Source organism: Apis mellifera, linkage group LG5 (assembly GCF_003254395.2).
Source record: "Apis mellifera strain DH4 linkage group LG5, Amel_HAv3.1, whole genome shotgun sequence".
Lineage (NCBI taxonomy): Eukaryota > Metazoa > Arthropoda > Insecta > Hymenoptera > Apidae > Apis > Apis mellifera.
In genome coordinates, this window is record NC_037642.1 from 2,843,984 (window position 1) to 2,863,167 (window position 19,184).

Consider the following 19,184-nt stretch of genomic DNA (forward strand, 5'->3'; position numbering starts at 1 on the left):
GAAAAAAAAAAAAAAAAAAAGAGAGGTTAACGCGTTCTCGATTAAATTTTTGTCGCGGAAATTCGGGGGACGACAATGTAACGAATCGTCGCTATCCTATTCCTCGAATCCTATCCAAATTCGTAAATCAAGAGGGCCGAAAAAACGGAACGCTTCGTTGGAGAGACCGCCCTATTCGAGTTTCTGAGAACACGCAGGTGGCCTTCCATAATGCCTCGCTACCAAGAAAAACCTTATGGCGATCGTTAGTGTCCACTATCGAAGAAAAGGAGAAATAATCGTAAATTGGTGCCAGGGAACGATTCGTCATCGAATAATCCATTAAATACATCGGACCGTGACAATTTCTTTCGTCTATCGGTGTCTAGGAGGGGAAATTATGTTGCGCTGATCGAGGTTCATCGAGTAGAACGATTTGTCGGATGAGAAATCACTGAATCGATCGTTTCCGTTAACGTATTCCTTTTTCATCTAAACGTATCTATCCTTTGAACGCGTATTTTCAAGTGTTTGATCCTGTTTCGCCATTTTTTGAACATATTGGTGAAGAAATTTTTCAATTGTTATTCGAGAAACGATAAAATTGGAGAATTAGAGAATCGAGAATGAATATTAAGAAGAGTTGATATGTATATATATTTTTATTCAAATAGAAATAGAATAATAGTTTCTAACTAAGAATGTGGTTTAATTTTAGATCTTCGATAGTATTATGCCGTGCGCAATCATTACACCCCTCGATTGTTTCTGGGAAGGTAGTAAGCTGCTGGGACCAGAATACCCTGTGCACATACCGTAAGTATAAGAAAAGTAATTCTGACAAATGTTTATTTGAAATATATTAGACTTTACAATTCACTATTAATTTCTTTACAATTTCTTTTTATCAGAATTTCGTACTGATTTTTACAAGCTCAAAATTTATAGGCTCAACGACGAAATTACTCATTTTTCCTTTCAATTATTGTTCCATGATAGCCGGACGCAGACGCACAAGCCTGTCCAATGGACGAATCTCAATCCATCGGGGATGCTCGACGAGATGAAGAAACTCCAGTTCATGTTTCCCTTCAAAACTTTGGAGGACTACATGAAGAGGGCCGGGATAACGAACGGCTACCAAAGCAAGCCTTGCCTCGACCCAACGGACCCGGAGTGTCCGGAAACCGCGCCCAACAAAAAATCCCAGCAGGTAAGCAAGCAAGCAACCAACCAACCAACCAACCAACCAACCAACCCGGCCAAACGCACCTTGTCTCCAAGATTGTAGTACGAGCCCACCGATTAAGGTGAAAGTCTTCGCGTGTAATTGTTGATACACGGGTAGCCTCGCGTTTTCGTGGCTTCGTCTTTTGATACCGACAAATTCGGATTAAATTGCGCAAAAAGGATAACCTCGTAACCGTTGCTGTAAATTAGCTTGGTAAAAAGCAGCTTGGAATCTACGGGCTTTTCTTGCCTTCCTTCCATCCCCCTTTTTTCTTTCTTTCTATTCGTATCTTAGGTTTTTTTCACCCTCCCTCCACGTCATCGTCACGTTCCTCCATAATACAAAATATATTCTTTTGGAGCAAACAGAAGGTGTTATGCTTGTATATTTTAATTGAATAAGATTCATTTCTTGCCGCTCGAAAACGATATGAAAATAATATCACGTAATAAAGATTTATACAAATTTTATATTTATATTATCCAACAAAAGCATAGAACATTTCCCCATGTCTTTTTTACAAATTGAACGAATATATGCGCGCATAGATCACCGTTGATTCGTGTTTTCATTGGTAACCCATTGTATCGCAAGTAGCAAGTTCGTGACACGCGTATTACACGGCGTGACTATTGGTAACGTTTGCGCCAGAGCGTGGCAAGGCAAAAAGCTCGGGAACCACTTATTAACACGGTTGTTCGTACGTCGGAAGGATTGACGTTATTACTCATAGGGCTACGTGCAATTATGCCGGCTCCGTTTATTAGCTTTAATTCTGTCTCGGTCTCTTTAGCAGAGCGAGATTTATGACCCCGATATCGGCATTGCGGAAGGCCAACGCGCCAGAGATTGATGCACGTGAATAATCGTCGCGTAATCAATGTTACAACACGACGGAGAATGTTAAATTAGAAAGCGATCGAGAAGTTTATAGAGCGTATACGGGGTGGGTCATTGGCTGGACGATTTAACGATGACGAAATATTATGGAAATTGATTCGATTCCCTGTGTATTATTACCAATATAATGCATTAACCTTCTATAATATTTATCGATATGATATATCCAACTAACGTAGGATCATTTTAATAGGAATCGTTTTCGATAAATTTCTCTTTGAACAAAATTCAATTATTCAAAAAGAACGTTGCTGAAGGGTGATAAAAAAGGAGATCAGGTAAAAATTTCTATCAAAATATCTCGTAGAGAGGCGGAATTGTACCGCGACAATGTAGGGGAAGGCTGCGAACGTCTAAGATTCGTTTCGTAGGATCGATGTCCGGAATAACAATTGGCCACTTGGAATTCCGCGGCCGATGACGACCGCGGTTGCGTGCACGTAGCGAGCCCGGTAGGTCCTGGACAGCGACTCGTCGATTCCGCTTTGATGTCCGCGAAGTATTCCGTGGCCGGAGCCGGCAACCGCAGTAATGAATATTTAATTGACCATGCCTGCTTCGTCTATGCCCGTATGTGCACGCATGCGTGTGTATACCGCAATCAAAATCGAAAATTTTTCACCGCGTGAAACGCCGATAAGGAGTGGCACGACTTTGTGCCGCGCCGCGAGGATTTACGCCGCCTTTGGTGGAGGGAGGCGGAAGTAGGGAGAAGAGGATGTGGAAGGAAACACGGTAGATATTCGGAGTTCGTCACGACGGGTGTTAAATTTTATGATCGGCTGCTCGAAAGGAGAGGAAGAATGATTTTATTCTTATCAATATTCTTATTTCCATCGATCAAATCTGTATAGTTAATCGCCTTCGTGAGTAGAAGAATCGTAAAAGATACGAAACGTAGCTTAATATATCATAAACCGTATACCAAAAATATGTGCAAGTTCATAACTTTCAACTTGAATATTCAATTATCGATCCGAAATACTGAAATATCGATAATTTTGTCAAGGATGGTGGAGAATGTTGTACGATATTTCAGAGTATACGAATTTCACAAGGGGCCCATAAGGTACCCGCGAAACGATCAATTTTCGATCGTAAAGTCGCGAACGACGACAGAGAGAGGGAAAACGGTACAGCGGCGGTGAATGAAAACGATTCCCATGCGAGGATCGGTGAATGTGTATGCGAGTCGCGTGGGCCGCGGCGGTCGGGGCCGGCATTAAAATAATAAAATCGAGAGATGCGCGCCATTATTGAGCCACGCCGGTGGTCGTCGACATTACGCACGCTTTTTCGTCGCCGACGCGTTACACGACGCCCTCTCCTTTTTCCCGCCCATTAACATACACGCGCGGAAATCACGCTTCTCGTGAACGTTCCCTGATAGGAAATGGAGAGATTGTACGCGGAAATGACAGGTTTTCTCGGTTGAAATTCTAGCATGATAATGACAGCGGAGATCTTTCGCAAGGGAGAAATTTGATCGATACGATACGAAACTTCTTTTTTGAAGCGAGATGGATTTTATTACTGCTGCTTGGGTCAATTTTCAATAAATTTTCAATGATTCGAAGAAGTCAAAAAGCAACGAAACGATGCAATTTATACACAAAGAAACGGTTATAAACAAGCGGTTACTCCACGAGTACACGTGAACTTGAAGCGAGCAAGGCAGAGCGAAAGGGAGGGGTGAGGGAAAGGAGAAGGGGAAAAGGAGAAGGGAAGGAGAAATTGCAGGGGGAAGATACAAGGTGCGGTCAATTAATTTCGCATAATTGAAAGCATGGATTTATGTCATCCGATCTCGAAAGGGTGGAGAAATCGTATCGTATCCCCTCCTCCTTTACGCTCGTTTTTCCACCCTTCCCCAGATCTCCCTTGTTCTTACCTCGACCTCACGTCCCTCCTCGAGCGTGATCTCCCTCATTTCTACTTCTATTTCCATACATGTACTTAAGATAATTACATTTAATGACCACGTGGTGCGGTCAGCCCTCTCTCAAGCAATTCGAATGTTGCTGCAGGCATACACAATGAATCTTGTGCACATACCATATTGGATATTGTTTATTGCGCAAGAAGAAATATGTAAATGGTCCAGTTACCGTGCAATCAATCTTTTCTTTTTTTTTAAATTAGGAAAGAAGCAACTAAATTGCTATATTTTTTTTTACGATGGAATCTTAAATCTTTATTCATTTATTTATTGTTTATCTTCGAGATATCAAGAAAATTATATTATTTTATTTTGTTGATATAAATATTTGAAATTGCGCGTTTTATAATATATATGTGACATTAATTTAGATTTAAAATCGAGAAATCTTTGAAAATCTACCGTGATATTTCATAGAAGGAGCGTATATGTAGATGAAGTTTTTAGAATAAATAGGCGGAATAAAGTTTAATTTTAACATTCTATAATAGCTTCTGATGACGGGAATATTTCATTTCGTAACATTAAATATGCGTCATTAAAGACACTGATGACAGAAATATTTTATTTCATAGTCGTGTTAATAGTCATATATTGGTCATAGTGAAAACAAGAGGATTAATCGAATGGCTGGATTCTGGATGATTTCTTAACTGATCCGTTTTTTATTTAACATCAGATAAAAGAAATTCGACATTTAATATTCATAACTTAGCATTTTAATGCAAGATAGAAGATAGAAGAAATTTTTTAATATTCCAATAACGTGACACGAAATGTGTTTCAAGATTTAGAGAATCACTCCGTTAAACCGCCCATTAATAAATTATTGCAATACTCAAATATTTATATTATCAAATATCTCGATAATCCAAAATTTATTGAGTTTTTTTTTAAAAATCACACTTAAATTAGATTAATCAAAGATTAGAGTCTCTCGATGATCGAAGAATACGAAAGAATTCTTTCGAATCAAACGAATAATTAAGCTCATACCTTGTAAAATAGCTTAAAGCACCATTTTCATCGCTTCAAAATCAATTTTACCGAAAACAAGAAGCAAACGTTCAACGAGACCATTCTCTCTCTCTGAAAGCGAACTTCCATTAAAACTAATCTCCACTTTTCAACCTTCACACCGTACTCATCATGAAGAACGTACTTCATCACCTTCAAGCATTCCTCAAAACCTCTTTCTCTCTCTCTCTCTCTCTTTCACGATCCTCTCCAACGCTCAAGAGACTCAAAGTAAACGGACACGCGTGCCCCGTTACACGAAGGATCTACGACCGATTAAGCTCTTAACGTGAAGCCGTTGCTCGGCTTAATTGCGGCCGCGGATCAATTAAAATCTAGTTGGCTTGGGGTGGCACGACGAAGCGAGTCGTGCCGGCGACTTCTCTCCACGTGCACGAACGAACCTGGCTCGTTAAGGCGCCTCCACGAGATCCAAGGAAGATGCGGCACTCGAATGGACAAGGATGCGCGCATAAGGCATCTTCTAGCCTCGGGTCTTTTTTTTTTTTTTTTTTTTTTTAAAGATTCCTGCTTTTCACGAGTGGTTAATGGAATTATTATCCGATCCATGCCGATCGTATAATTAATGAACTGGCCCCCTTTCCTCCTAGTAGAGTTGGGCGGATCGATAAGATCGTCGATCCGGAACAGATACAGTGATCTTCTAATGGAACGGATGCCGCTTCCTGGGAAAATCGTTAAATACGGGGGAACAGCTGCTCTCTTATATTCGGTGAGCGGGCATGGTTAATCCGTTTCGTCGAAGGGAGTAACGAATTGGATTTATGACTATGTCGAGTAAAATGAAAGGGTAAAATGATTGGTGACGTGATGTCAAAAGGAATATATAAAATAGAACGAATTGATTAAATAGATATTTGTATGTAAAAGATAATATTTAAAGATACAATCCTAGTTTATCCTAGTTGATTTTCCTTAAAATTCGATTCAAGATATTCTATATACTATACTTTGTTATTCGATAGATTTTCAAGATATATTTGAATAATACCTAAATATATTCAAAATTTTTGGTCATCCTTTAAATGAGCCCTACAACTTTTTCGAAATCTAGTATATAAATTTTTCAAAAATTATTATTATCGTCGGCTTCTCGAAATGGTAGGCGCAAAATGCACGAGACATTGGTCTAACGGAAGCGAATCCTTGATATCGACAAAAATGGCGCAACGTTAAGAGAAGAGGGAGGAAGAGGAAGAGCATCCAGGTGCGAGAGACGCGCGATTCAAGTGGAATATAAGACGGCTACCGGTTCGCCGTTAGCGACTAGCGGTCGAACACGCGGAGAAAAACAAGAAAAGCGTGCCAGTAGTACGCTTGACGTTTTGTGACACGCATAGTATGCCCGTTCGTGGAATTACATAACACGGACGTCCACGTGCAACACGTCCGCCGTCCGAATCACAGGTAGAATCACGTTCAGCCGGGCTTTATTTGGTATGCCGGCCCGACATCCGGTAGCATCCGTCGACCAGCCCTCTATATTTTATACTCAACGCGAAACGAGGGCCGGCCTTTATGCAGGTGATCGCCTGATATAAAAACCACACGGACGAGAGAAAGTCTTGGCCGTGTGTTTTGAAGAGGGAAAAGACGAAGAATAAGAGTTCTTGACGCGTTTCATGGCTTCCGATAATGTTTAAGAATTTTCGATGGCGGTTTCAAATCGGATTAAAAAAAAAAAAAGAAGCAAATTGAACGAAATATTCGCATTGCTATAAAAAAAAAATAAGAGTGCCAAGATGAGCTTTTGAAATTGCAAAAGAAATTTATTCACTGGGTTATTTCCACGACATATTTTATGCCGGTTAACTTTACGGTGAATATAATATTTTTTTATTATTGAATATTTATTATAGTAATATTATTATATATATATATATATATATATATATTATATGTTGTTATAATAATAATAATAATATACTATAATAATATATATGGTTAAAAGAAAAGTTCGTAGAAATGCTTTTTTCCACATATCGGAAATACTGCAGCAATTTTTTTTCTTTGTAGAGACGTGTAATTGATAGCGTTCTCTGCTATTATTCAAATTTTACGATCGTATCACTTTTGTGGCCCGCGTGCAACCAGAAGTTATATGATCGTAAAATTTTAAATAATAGTAGAAGAACATTTATCAGTTACATGGCCCATTAGCAAAATTGCTACAGTGTTGCCTGCCGACATCGGGAAACAAAAGAGAACATTCTGCATCTCCGGGGGTATATAAAACAGTTTCCAAGAATATATTCAAACGAAAGAAAATTACAAAAAATAATTCGCCGTGCCGTTACAACGTCACACGTTATCCTATCCCACGTTAATCCTCACCTACGGTGTCCCACGGTGAAACCAAATCCATTTGCAGATTCGCAAAAAGAAAAAAAAGAAACAAACGAAGAATCCATTGAACACGATATCGCGCGTGCAATTCGATCAGAATCACCCATCATGATCGCAATCTGGTCGCGGCGCGGCCAACAAATTGTCGGCGTTCACGGAACGGTTTTCAAAAATCAACGAACAAGATATCGTGACGGATCACAGCATTGTGTATCGATATCTGAGACACGCGATAAGCACCCTGGGTGGCCTCTAGTATTACCCTCCGCCTCGTGTACTGGTACCGCGAGGTCCTCGACCTTTCTTCGTTGCATCAGCTAATGAAAGATGGATGTTTAGGCCATCGCAAGTTTACATCAAATTCAACTCATCCCCTTACCCTCTCCTTTTTTGTTTTTATTGAAAGTAATTCAATAAATAAATAAATCAAGCATAATTAAATGATAAAATAATGCTCGATTTGTATCAGAAGTAATTGGAATTTATTATCTATAACGAATATTTGGTAATATTTGTGCGATGAAAATGTTTATGGATCAAGTAAAATTGGAAGAAAATTATATATCTTTTTGACCGGGATGAATTTGCAAATTATTCAAATTTTGAGAAAAAACAAAAATGTGAACAATATTTCATTATTATTTATTTAATACAAAAATTTAAGAATTAGAAAAATAAAAAAAGATTGATTTCTCTTTTCCTATATTATCACTCAAACTTCTATGTTCAATTTGATCGCGTCAAAATTTGATTTTTGAAATCAAATATTCTCGTAATCGGTGAAAGATTTTTAATATTACATGACATAATCAAACGTTGATAAGGTAAAGTGCATTGGTCAACCTCTTCTCCATTCAGTCGTTTGCTTAATTACTGTGCGATAATCGACGAATTAATTGCTGGTAATTAATACTGGGTCGTTAGTATGCGATTAACGTCCCACGGTATCTCGCGTTTTTGCTGCCTTCGTTTTTGTTCTCTCCCCCTTTCAACGACGATTTCCTCGAACTCGAAATTTCTCGGTTCTGGGATAATTAATTGGCGATTATCGATCATACGTATACATTATTAGTTTAATTTGTGGAGAATGATATATGATTTATCTGAAAAGTAAAATTAATAAGGAAAATATCGATATTGATTGATTGACCTTCGAGGAAAGATTATATTACAATGGAAGTTCATTTTATTTATATATTTTTGTATTCTTGAAATAGAATAATATTGATGGATGAAATATAATCAAATAACTTAACTATACTCTATTTAAGAAATCCAATAATTTGATTTTAACAAAATTTAAATCACATTTGAATAAAATTTTCTTTATTTCGAATTAAATATTAATAAATTCAATAAACTGTAATATGATTCAAAGGTGTATAACATTAACAAGTGAATTGAAAAATATTATGTTTTTACATGCCATAGTAATCTCTTGTTTGGTTGCACTATTTCAATTATCAAACATTCGTCGCATACTCATATCGAATGACGTGTTGTTATGCTCGAAATTCTACGTTCGTTCGTAGAATCCATTCACACTCGATCTCCTGTGTATCGTTTCAACGTGTTTAAGTTCATTCATCCCTACGTTATCAAGTACACAATACATATGTATATAGAATAAATGTATTAACGATTTCAAATATAAAAATATTGAGAAAAATTCGATGTTATAAGTGGATTCATATTTTAAAATAAAAGTATAATTTTCATTAATGAAAAATATAAGAATTATATTATAATAATAATATATATATTTGCTTGTTATCGATATACCAATTAATTTAATTAATTCTTATCTTTATCTCTAAGAAGTTTCACATTATCATGTCAATAATCCTCTTAACATCGAATAAAACATTTTGATCTAATTAAAAGCTCGTTCGTTTCGTCGTTTCGAAAGAATTTCGAATTGTCGAAGAAAGATTTCGAACTGGACGTTTTTTCGTGGGTCGGGAAGTGATAAAAACGCGATCGTAAGTGAGACAGAGGATAGCATAGGATATTACGGACCTCACAGCAAGATTTTATGAGACCTATAAAAGGAGCATACCAGTGAGGACTTTAAACGATCGTTGTTTAGCCGCTTGGACGTTGTCCAATGGTTCTCTATATCATGCCAAGATAAATAACGTGGACAGGATGAACTATGGATGAGGCTTATGCTTTGAAACGAATGCATTGTGATAGTCTAATTCATTAATGTCCATGTAACAAGACTTGCGAGGAAATAATGTCGGAATGTATACTTCATGTGAAATATCGCGTTTACTGAACCATGGGTCTGAAAATCCTTGTAAAATCAAATGTAATATAAACGTTTATGTAAAGATATTACATAAGCATATTAATTAAATAAACAATCATGGTTTAGCTTAAATTAGCATCAAAATTAATATCAAAGAAATCTTATTATTAATTTTTGTCACCGAGAAGTCAAATTCTATTTCCAAACCATCTTCAAAATTATCCTATGAATGTATCAACACTTGATATATAATTTTCCAGCAATCAAATGGAGCTAATCAATTTGATTTATATATACAATTTATTCTATTATTTGTTAAATGGAAGCTTATCAATTGTAAAAATTACCAACTCTTAGATTCTAGGGGTAACTAGGAATGGAATAACTAAAACGAGGCTTATTTTACACAAGATATTAATCTATACAATTCGTTCGGTTCCAGGTACCGGATATAGGGGCCGAATTAACGGGTGGGTGTTACGGTTTCGCGGCGAAATATATGCACTGGCCCGAGGAGTTGCTCGTCGGTGGTGCCAAGCACAATAAGACTGGTCACTTGACCCGTGCAGCTGCGCTTCAAACCGTTGTGCAGCTGATGGGAGAGCGAGAGCTTTACGATTTCTTCCACCGCACGTACAAGGTACATCATATCGATTGGTCCCAGGAGAAGGCTGCCCAAGTGCTCAAGACCTGGCAACGGGCTTTCAGCAATCAAGTGAAGAAGCATCTGGACGCGAATGACTCGACGCCGTACAGTTTATACGCGTTCAGCACGACCACCATGAACGACATTCTTGGAAAGTATAGCGAGGTGTGCGTCACGAAAATCGCTATTGGATGCGCATTGATGGTTAGTACAAAGTCTAGAAATAAAATATAACAACCAAGTAGAAGTCGTAAAATAATAATACTTCCTTCATAAATTTCAATTTATTCTTAACCACATAAATTATTGTTCTTCGAGTTCTTTATCCATTATTATCTACTCTCTCTCTATATATATATATATAATAAAAAGCAACCATTTTCCTTTCAGATATTGTACGCAGGTATAGTCCTTCTTCGATGGAAGGATCCAGTGCGTTCCCAAGCTGGGGTCGGTATAGCCGGTGTGATGCTAATCTGCGCGACCGTGGCGGCAGGTTTGGGGTTCTGCGCCCTTCTGGGGATCCCCTTCAACGCGGCAACCACTCAGATCGTCCCGTTCCTAGCTCTGGGACTCGGTGTTCACGACATGTTCCTACTGACGCACACGTACGCCGAGCTTTCAGTGAACGAAGTGCCTAGCGGGGAGCAGACAGGGGTAGTGTTGAAACGAACCGGCCTATCCGTACTTCTCGCGGGAATCAGCAACGTGTCGGCGTTCTTTGCCGCGGCTATAATCCCGATCCCCGCGCTCAGAGTGTTCTGTCTGCAAGCTGGTATACTGTTACTCTTCAATCTGGCCGCCATGCTGCTCGTTTTCCCGGCTATGGTCAGTTTGGACTTGAGAAGACGCCGTTCCGGCCGTTCCGACATACTTTGCTGCTGTTTGCCCTCGAACACGGGCAGAAACAAGTACGCCCATCGTGCTTGCAACGGGACGGCGAAACAAACGGTGACTAGGGCGATTCCACCCGAGCGTCGCGAGACTTGCACGCAAATTTTGACGTCGCAAAACGTGCAGAACGAGGCCTGGGTTGGAGGAAACATCGAGGTGGATTTGGACAAACAGTGCAGCGAGGAGGACACCCTGACTGGGTGCAGCCAGGACGATTGCCTCAGCTTCTCCCTGACGCAACTGGCTGCAAGGCACTACGCCCCGTTCGTTACCAGACCGGCGACCAAAGTGTTTGGAATGATGATTTTAGTCGCAGTGCTGGTTGGCAGTGTTTGGCAAGCTATAAGGGTAAACGATGGCCTAGAGTTAACGGATCTGGTTCCACGTAACTCCAATGAACACGCTTTCCTAGCTGCCCAAGCGAAGTATTTTGGATTCTACAACATGTACGCTGTTACTCAGAGGGAATTTGAGTATCCTAATAATCAAAGGTTGCTGTACGAGTATCATGATGCCTTTATGAGGATAAAGAACGTGATCAAGAACGATAACGGTGGTCTGCCCGAGTTCTGGTTGAGTTTGTTCAGAGACTGGTTGAAGGGATTGCAAAGCGCGTTCGACAAGGATTACAGCAATGGTTGTATCACCCAGGAAAGATGGTACAAGAATGCGAGTGACGATGCAATTCTGGCGTATAAATTGTTGGTACAAACCGGTCATGTAGACAATCCTATAGACAAGTCGTTAGTCACTCAAGTCAGGCTAGTCGATTCTGAGGGAATTATCAATCCACGTGCCTTTTATAATTATCTAAGCGCATGGGTATCGAACGACGTTTTGGCATATGGTGCTTCCCAGGCGAATTTAAGGCCTGAGCCCAGACAATGGATTTATACCAACGATCACGAGTTGAAAATTCCAAAGAGCATGCCTTTGACTTATGCACAAATGCCGTTCTATCTGCATAAACTTACGGATACACAGGAAATCACTGAATTGATCAGTAGTGTGAGAAAATTGTGCAAAAAATTCGAGGAACGAGGCCTACCGAATTTTCCTTCTGGTATACCATTCCTTTTTTGGGAACAGTACATGGATTTAAGAAATTGTTTGGGCATTGCACTATTGGCTGCTTTAACCGCCAGCGTTGTTGTTGTTGGAATATTGTTGCTGAATTTTTGGGCAGCTTTGTTAGTTGGTTCTTCTCTTGCTGCTGTGGTTCTACAACTCCTTGGAATTATGGGTCTTTGCGACATAAAATTGAGCGCTGTTCCTGCTGTCCTGTTGGTTGTTAGCGTTGGAATTGCCGTACACTTTACAGTACATATTTGTCTGGTCAGTATAAATGAAAACAATACAATGTATGATTTTTTTTTTTTTAATTATCTTCTATAATCTTGAATTTGTTCTTACAGAGTTTTGTCACGAGCATTGGAAGCAGGGACAGAAGAGTCCGTTTAGCTCTGGAACACATGTCCGCACCTGTAATTCACGGGGCATTGACAATTTTATTGGCAGTCGTGATGTTGGCCTTTTCCGAGTTCGATTTCATCATCGTTCGATATTTTTTCTTAGTGTTATTGTGCCTTATTGGGATCGGTTTAGTGAATGGATTATTCTTTTTCCCTATCTTGTTGTCTTTCATTGGACCATCTCCAGAAGTGATACCCAATGATCATCCGGATCGTATTTCCACGCCGACTCCACCTGCCTCGCCAATCGTCAGAAGATCAAAGCCGCCTGCGCCTCCCAGAAGATCGTACAAAATTGATAACGCCAGGTTACACGCTGAACCTTCTCTCACAACTATTACCGAGGAACCAAATTCATGGCACAGTACCCAAGAATCTTGTATTATTGTTCAGCCAGAATTGAAAGTTGAAACGACGTCAACTTGTGGTAATCAGGTACGTTGTGATTTATTAATATTATATTGTTTTGAAATATATCCTCTTTCATTTGATATTTTTTGTTATTATTTGAATTGAGAATGCTTTTGAACATTTACCATTTGCTTTCCATTTTTATAATTGCTTACATTTAAATTCTTTTTTTTTTTTTTTTTAAATTATTTACACGTGTGATGATACGCCAATACTCTAAATCCACAAAGCATGATTAACGTGTGTGCTTTTGTTTTTGACTAACAGAATTGTAGCGGATCAGATACAAGTGGATCTAGTCGAATGTCACCAGTGACATCAACATCTCACATCACAACTAAGGTCACTGCGACGGCTAATATAAAAGTTGAAGTTCATACACCGCTAACTAGTGAGTATTGTTTGATTAAAAATACATCCTTTTATACAATTATATTATTTATATACATCGAATTTTAATAATATAATAAACTCACTGAAATATGATGTACAAAAATTTGTATCTTTTTTTTTTTTTACAAGATTTTTTACGAGATATTGATTTCTATGTAAAATTATTGTAGGTACAGTGGATCGTAGCGAAAAATGCAGGCACACGACTTCCAGTAGCCGAAGGAGCTCGCGCTGCAGTGCGAACGTTAATGGTGGGGAGTCTTCCGGTTCCGGTTCTGAACCGGATTCAGACTCTAATCCAAATAAACACTAATAATAAGTACCGGGACGACCGGCAGCTACTGCTCAAATACCATGCAAAGCGGGAACATACAGAAGGCTGACTAGGATAGATTTATAGTTCTTTTTCTTCTATCTCTTTTAGTAGAACGTATAATGATGTGCGGGTACCCAAAATTTAAATAATAATGGCTCTATTCGAGATAGGTTCGCGTAAAGTTTCTACATAAACATGGTATGTATCAACTTTCTCAATCGTTCGTAAATTAAATAACACGAAAGAATTTCCTCATTGTTTTAATTTTAAGAAAATACTGCGGACAAATTTCGAACAACGTGAAAAGCCAATAATTAAAGTTTACCAGGTACTCTCACATCGTTAATAACACAACGTGCTTATCTTCTTCGAAAAAAACAAAAGTATTATAACTCAGAAGTACTGAATCGATACGCACAGTGATACGTGTATATAAATGTTCTCAAAGATGCATTTATATTTGTATCATACATTCAATGCGGGCCATATGTACGAATGTTTGTCACTTTATTTTAACGTATTGAATGTTTGATAATTTATTGAATTAAAATAAAACAATATTTTTAATAAATCGACCACGTCAAAGAAAATGCTTTACTACGCTCTGTGGTATACGACAGTTTCCGTGAAACTATAAGGATATTATTTTACTAGAAAAATTTTAATGTCTGTTCCATAATTATTAATAATATAACGACGATTAAAAAAAAAAAGAAAGCAAGATTTTGAATATCTATAAAACTTTTTCTAATAATTTCTTCTAAACTGTTATAACAAATATAATATTTTTGGAAATGTTTATTCATCAGAAATACATATCAGAATATTGTCTTTTTTAGAAGATACGACTAGTATTATACGCATAATATGTAGTTTGAGATTTTTACGGACAATGAAACATAACTTTCTTTCAAATAAATAAATTAAACAATTATCAAATCGTTTGTACCTTTTTGGATATATAGATGTCCGAAAATTTACAGATTACGTTTATGTAATAATGTTAAGTATAACTTCTAATTTAGAAGTAATTACGATGAGATGTAGCTCTTTTGCGGCGTTTTTTGCAACGACTACAATGTGGTGCCTTGAAAAAGATTATAAAATTTCGAATAACTATTTATTTTGTACGCTAACATTTATATAGTGCAGTGTGTATATGACTTCGAGCGATATTAAATCTAAAATCTATTTATTATTTATTTTTACGTCCTCACTTTGATATCACGACTATTTAAAGCGATTCGTTTTGTACAATGTTTATTTCGTATGATAATTTGTAAAAATACTTCATTATTTATGTCGCCCTATATATTTTTATATAAAATCGTTACTTAATTTAATAAAATAAGTCAATTTATCCGATTCGTACCTCTAATGTAAAAAAGTGTAATATATTATTCCACAGCTTATGTTTATGTTAGGTATTACAGAATTATGTACAATAAAAGAAGTATTTTTATGTGAAGTCATCTTGTAAACATACAGAATACAAATAAGGTATTTAATGAAAAAGATGTTTTATTGTAGATGTAGAATCTTTACTGTGCATAAAACATTTTCATTAAAAAAAAAAAAAAGAAAAAAAAAAGAAAAAAAAGAAAAAAAAAGTCAATATACCTCCATTTTATATCCTAAATTCTATCATGAATTCCTAGCTAAATACAAAGTCAAATATCTTGATTTTGCAATTCAATTGGAGGAACAATTAACTTACTATTATTTTTAATATTATAGAAACTAATTATTTTTATATATTACATGCAAAAGCAGTTAATTGTATGACTTATAATCTTCAATTGTACATAAATATAATAATTTAAAATATAATTAATTACTATTTTTAATTCCTCTTTCCTTTTTCCATTTTTCTATTATATTATATTCTTATATTTTAGTATTATTTTACAAGATTACAAATGATAACAAATCACGACAAACCTTCAATTATTTTTCATAGAATGTTTAAAAATTCTTTCTTACTAAAACTCTTCATTTGTCATGCTTTCATTTGTTTAATACTTTTATTGTCAATATTTTTTGTCAAAACATTACATCGCATATTAAAAATACTATATTTTGTGAAACTGTTTTAAAAGTACACTATACACTGCGGATATAATATTTATTTAGTATTTAGATTAAATATTACAATACATTATAGTTTTAAAATATTATTCTTATACTTCTGATCATACGCAAGTATAATAAAGAAAAGCAAATAATCAGACAAAGATAGAAATAGAATAAAAATATGGAACGCCATCTTAAGAGTGCCGCAAATGAAACTAACATAGACAAGGAGAAAAAATAAAAAGAGAAAAAATAAAAAATAATAAAAAAAGGACAGATATAAAATAAAAATTGACATTTAGCGCCATCTCAAGAGTATCAAAAATATTTCTTTTAAACAATCTTTTTAAAGAACTTAAGAGATGGCGAGAGTTTTTAATTCTTAACCTACTTTATCCTATTTTTAAAAAGATACCATACATACATACAAGATAATGGTGATAGTTAATTCCTACTTTATCTCTATCTCTATTATTTGCCTCAATATGATTTATTTAGAAAAATACAGATAACTTTCACAGATTTTTTCTTAATGCATCCTTCTTTAATGCAACCTGAAAAAACAAAGCCATAAAGTTTTTGTCTAAAAAAATATTTATTATTATAAAAAATTATTAAAATATTACAATCACAATATTAATTAGCTTATCCTAAACATTTCACAATCTCTTAGAATTAACTATTAAACTCTTACAAAATGATTAATTGAAAATATAGTACATTTATAAGGAAAATACAGGAAGGTAAGTACAAAAGATAAGTATAAAGGATTCGAATCAAAGGTAAATTCATTTTTTTATATATCGAAGTGTAAAGGAGTTATTCAAGTGAATATTGTTATTTTAAATAGAACTGTATCTTTTTTATTATACCAGTTGACGTATCATGACATTCTCTATAAAAAAGTATTAAGGCATATATAGCAATAAACTTATAGTTTAGAAAATAATTAAATTTAATTAAATATCTTTTAAACTAAAGATTTTTTACTATATATGCCTTAAAGCATTTTTACGGAGAATACAGCGATACGTCGACTGATGTATTAAAAATTATACGATTCCATTTAAAGAAATATAATTAACGTTGATAAAACTTTTTTATGAATCCAGCTATGAAAAAAATGAGATAACTAGAATATAGCCCTTTCAGCTATTCAACTTTTATTCGAAACATTTTCTAATATTCTGAATAATAAATGAGATATTTAAAAAAAAGTATTAATGTCGAAATTCCTGCGACCGAAGAAAAATTTTTGCCCAAAAACTCGATTTTGTATTAAGAGAACATGATACGATAGAAGGTCGATCGAAAAATTTTTTCAAAAAATGATGTCAAATTCTTAGTACTTTTAAAATTCTAGGAAATTAATATGAATTTTTTAAATTTTCAGGATTCTTCGAAGTGACATCAAATTCCTGGAATTACCAAAGGTCTTGAGCAAGATTGAAATTTTGCATCAGGAAATACAAGTTAACACGAGGTCGCCCGAGCAACTCTTCCAGGAATTTTATCAGTTCTCGAAAATGAAACAAATTTTTCAAACACATGTTGGACACACTACACATAATTATAATTAGAAGTTCGCATAAACTAAGCGTATATAAGTTTCCTATAAATTTAACATAAATAAATTAATAATTGTAAAATATGTAACATAAATTGTAAATTATAATCAATAAATATTATTTTTTAATTAATTAATGACTCTATTATTTAAAAACCTTATTCCTATATTCCTTCCAGTCCTCTAGATTTAAGTAAATTATTAAAAAAAGATTTTTGGAAATATTTAAGCGTCGTAAGAGAAGTATGTAAAAGGTAGGTATAAGGTTAGTATAAGGTAAGTATAAGAAATTTTATATTCCATCGATTAAAAAACACATGTTATCAGTAAAAAAAACAAAGTTGTGCTTGAAAGTTCTTTATTGGTCAACCTACTAAAAAAACGAGAGCGTCAGGGTATAGCCCTTTCGAAACCATTCAACTTTTGTTTGAAACGTTTTTTAATATTCTGAATAATAAGGGAGATATTTAAAAAAAAGTGTAAATGTCGAAATTCCCGCGACCGAAGAAAAAGTTTTGCCCAAAAACTCGATTTTGTATTAGGAGAACATGATACGATAGGAGGTCGACCTCCTAAAAATTTCTAATTTTTGCTATATCTCTTAAACTAATGGTTTTTTGCTATAAGTGGGTTAATACTTTTTTGTAGCAAATTTTATGCTCTATCGACTGGTGCATTAAAAAACACATGTTATCAGTAAAAAAAACAAAGTTGTGCTTGAAAGTTCTTTATTGGTCAACCTACTAAAAAAACGAGAGCGTCAGGATATAGCCCTTTCGAAACCATTCAACTTTTGTTTGAAACGTTTTTTAATATTCTGAATAATAAGGGAGATATTTAAAAAAAAGTGTAAATGTCGAAATTCCCGCGACCGAAGAAAAAGTTTTGCCCAAAAACTCGATTTTGTATTAGGAGAACATGATACGATAGGAGGTCGACCTCCTAAAAATTTCTAATTTTTGCTATATCTCTTAAACTAATGGTTTTTTGCTATAAGTGGGTTAATACTTTTTTGTAGCAAATTTTATGCTCTATCGACTGGTGCATTAAAAAACACATGTTATCAGTAAAAAAAACAAAGTTGTGCTTGAAAGTTCTTTATTGGTCAACCTACTAAAAAAACGAGAGCGTCAGGATATAGCCCTTTCGAAACCATTCAACTTTTGTTCGAAACGTTTTTTAATATTCTGAATAATAAGGGAGATATTTAAAAAAAAGTGTAAATGTCGAAATTCCCGCGACCGAAGAAAAAGTTTTGCCCAAAAACTCGATTTTGTATTAGGAGAACATGATACGATAGGAGGTCGACCTCCTAAAAATTTCTAATTTTTGCTATATCTCTTAAACTAATGGTTTTTTGCTATAAGTGGGTTAATACTTTTTTGTAGCAAATTTTATGCTCTATCGACTGGTGCTTTAAAAAACACATGTTATCAGTAAAAAAAACAAAGTTTTGCTTGAAAGTTCTTTATTGGTCAATGTAATGAGAGCGTCAGAAGTTCATGAATGTGACGTCAAAAAATGGGATTATTTTAGGAATTTTGGGATTGGGAAAATAAATAAAAACTACTGTTTATTCACAAAAATTGGTTTCTTTATTTATATTTTATATTTTTTACATTTTTACATTTTATTTATATTTACATATTGTTACATTATATTATTTACATTTACATTTATTTATATTTTTCATTTACAAAAATTTTTAACAGTTTTAAGAAATTA

The 19,184-nt window shown here is 35.3% G+C and overlaps 1 protein-coding gene across 4 annotated transcripts in view; it reads left to right on the forward strand.

The window, feature by feature from the left end:
* The window catches only part of LOC100576449 (protein patched), a 49,591-nt gene extending 34,155 nt beyond the window's left edge, over positions 1–15,436 (forward strand). For 3 of the 4 annotated variants that reach the window (XM_026440701.1, XM_026440702.1, XM_006557903.3), the window contains 7 exons: positions 698–795; positions 979–1,192; positions 10,130–10,537; positions 10,724–12,562; positions 12,643–13,134; positions 13,378–13,501; positions 13,671–15,436. In XM_026440701.1, the coding sequence (XP_026296486.1) occupies positions 698–795; positions 979–1,192; positions 10,130–10,537; positions 10,724–12,562; positions 12,643–13,134; positions 13,378–13,501; positions 13,671–13,816 (3,321 nt within the window). In that variant the 3' untranslated portion in view covers positions 13,817–15,436. The remainder of the gene's footprint in view (positions 1–697; positions 796–978; positions 1,193–10,129; positions 10,538–10,723; positions 12,563–12,642; positions 13,135–13,377; positions 13,502–13,670) is intronic. The other variant, XM_006557904.3, reaches the window with a different exon arrangement.
* Positions 15,437–19,184: the final 3,748 nt, after the last annotated feature.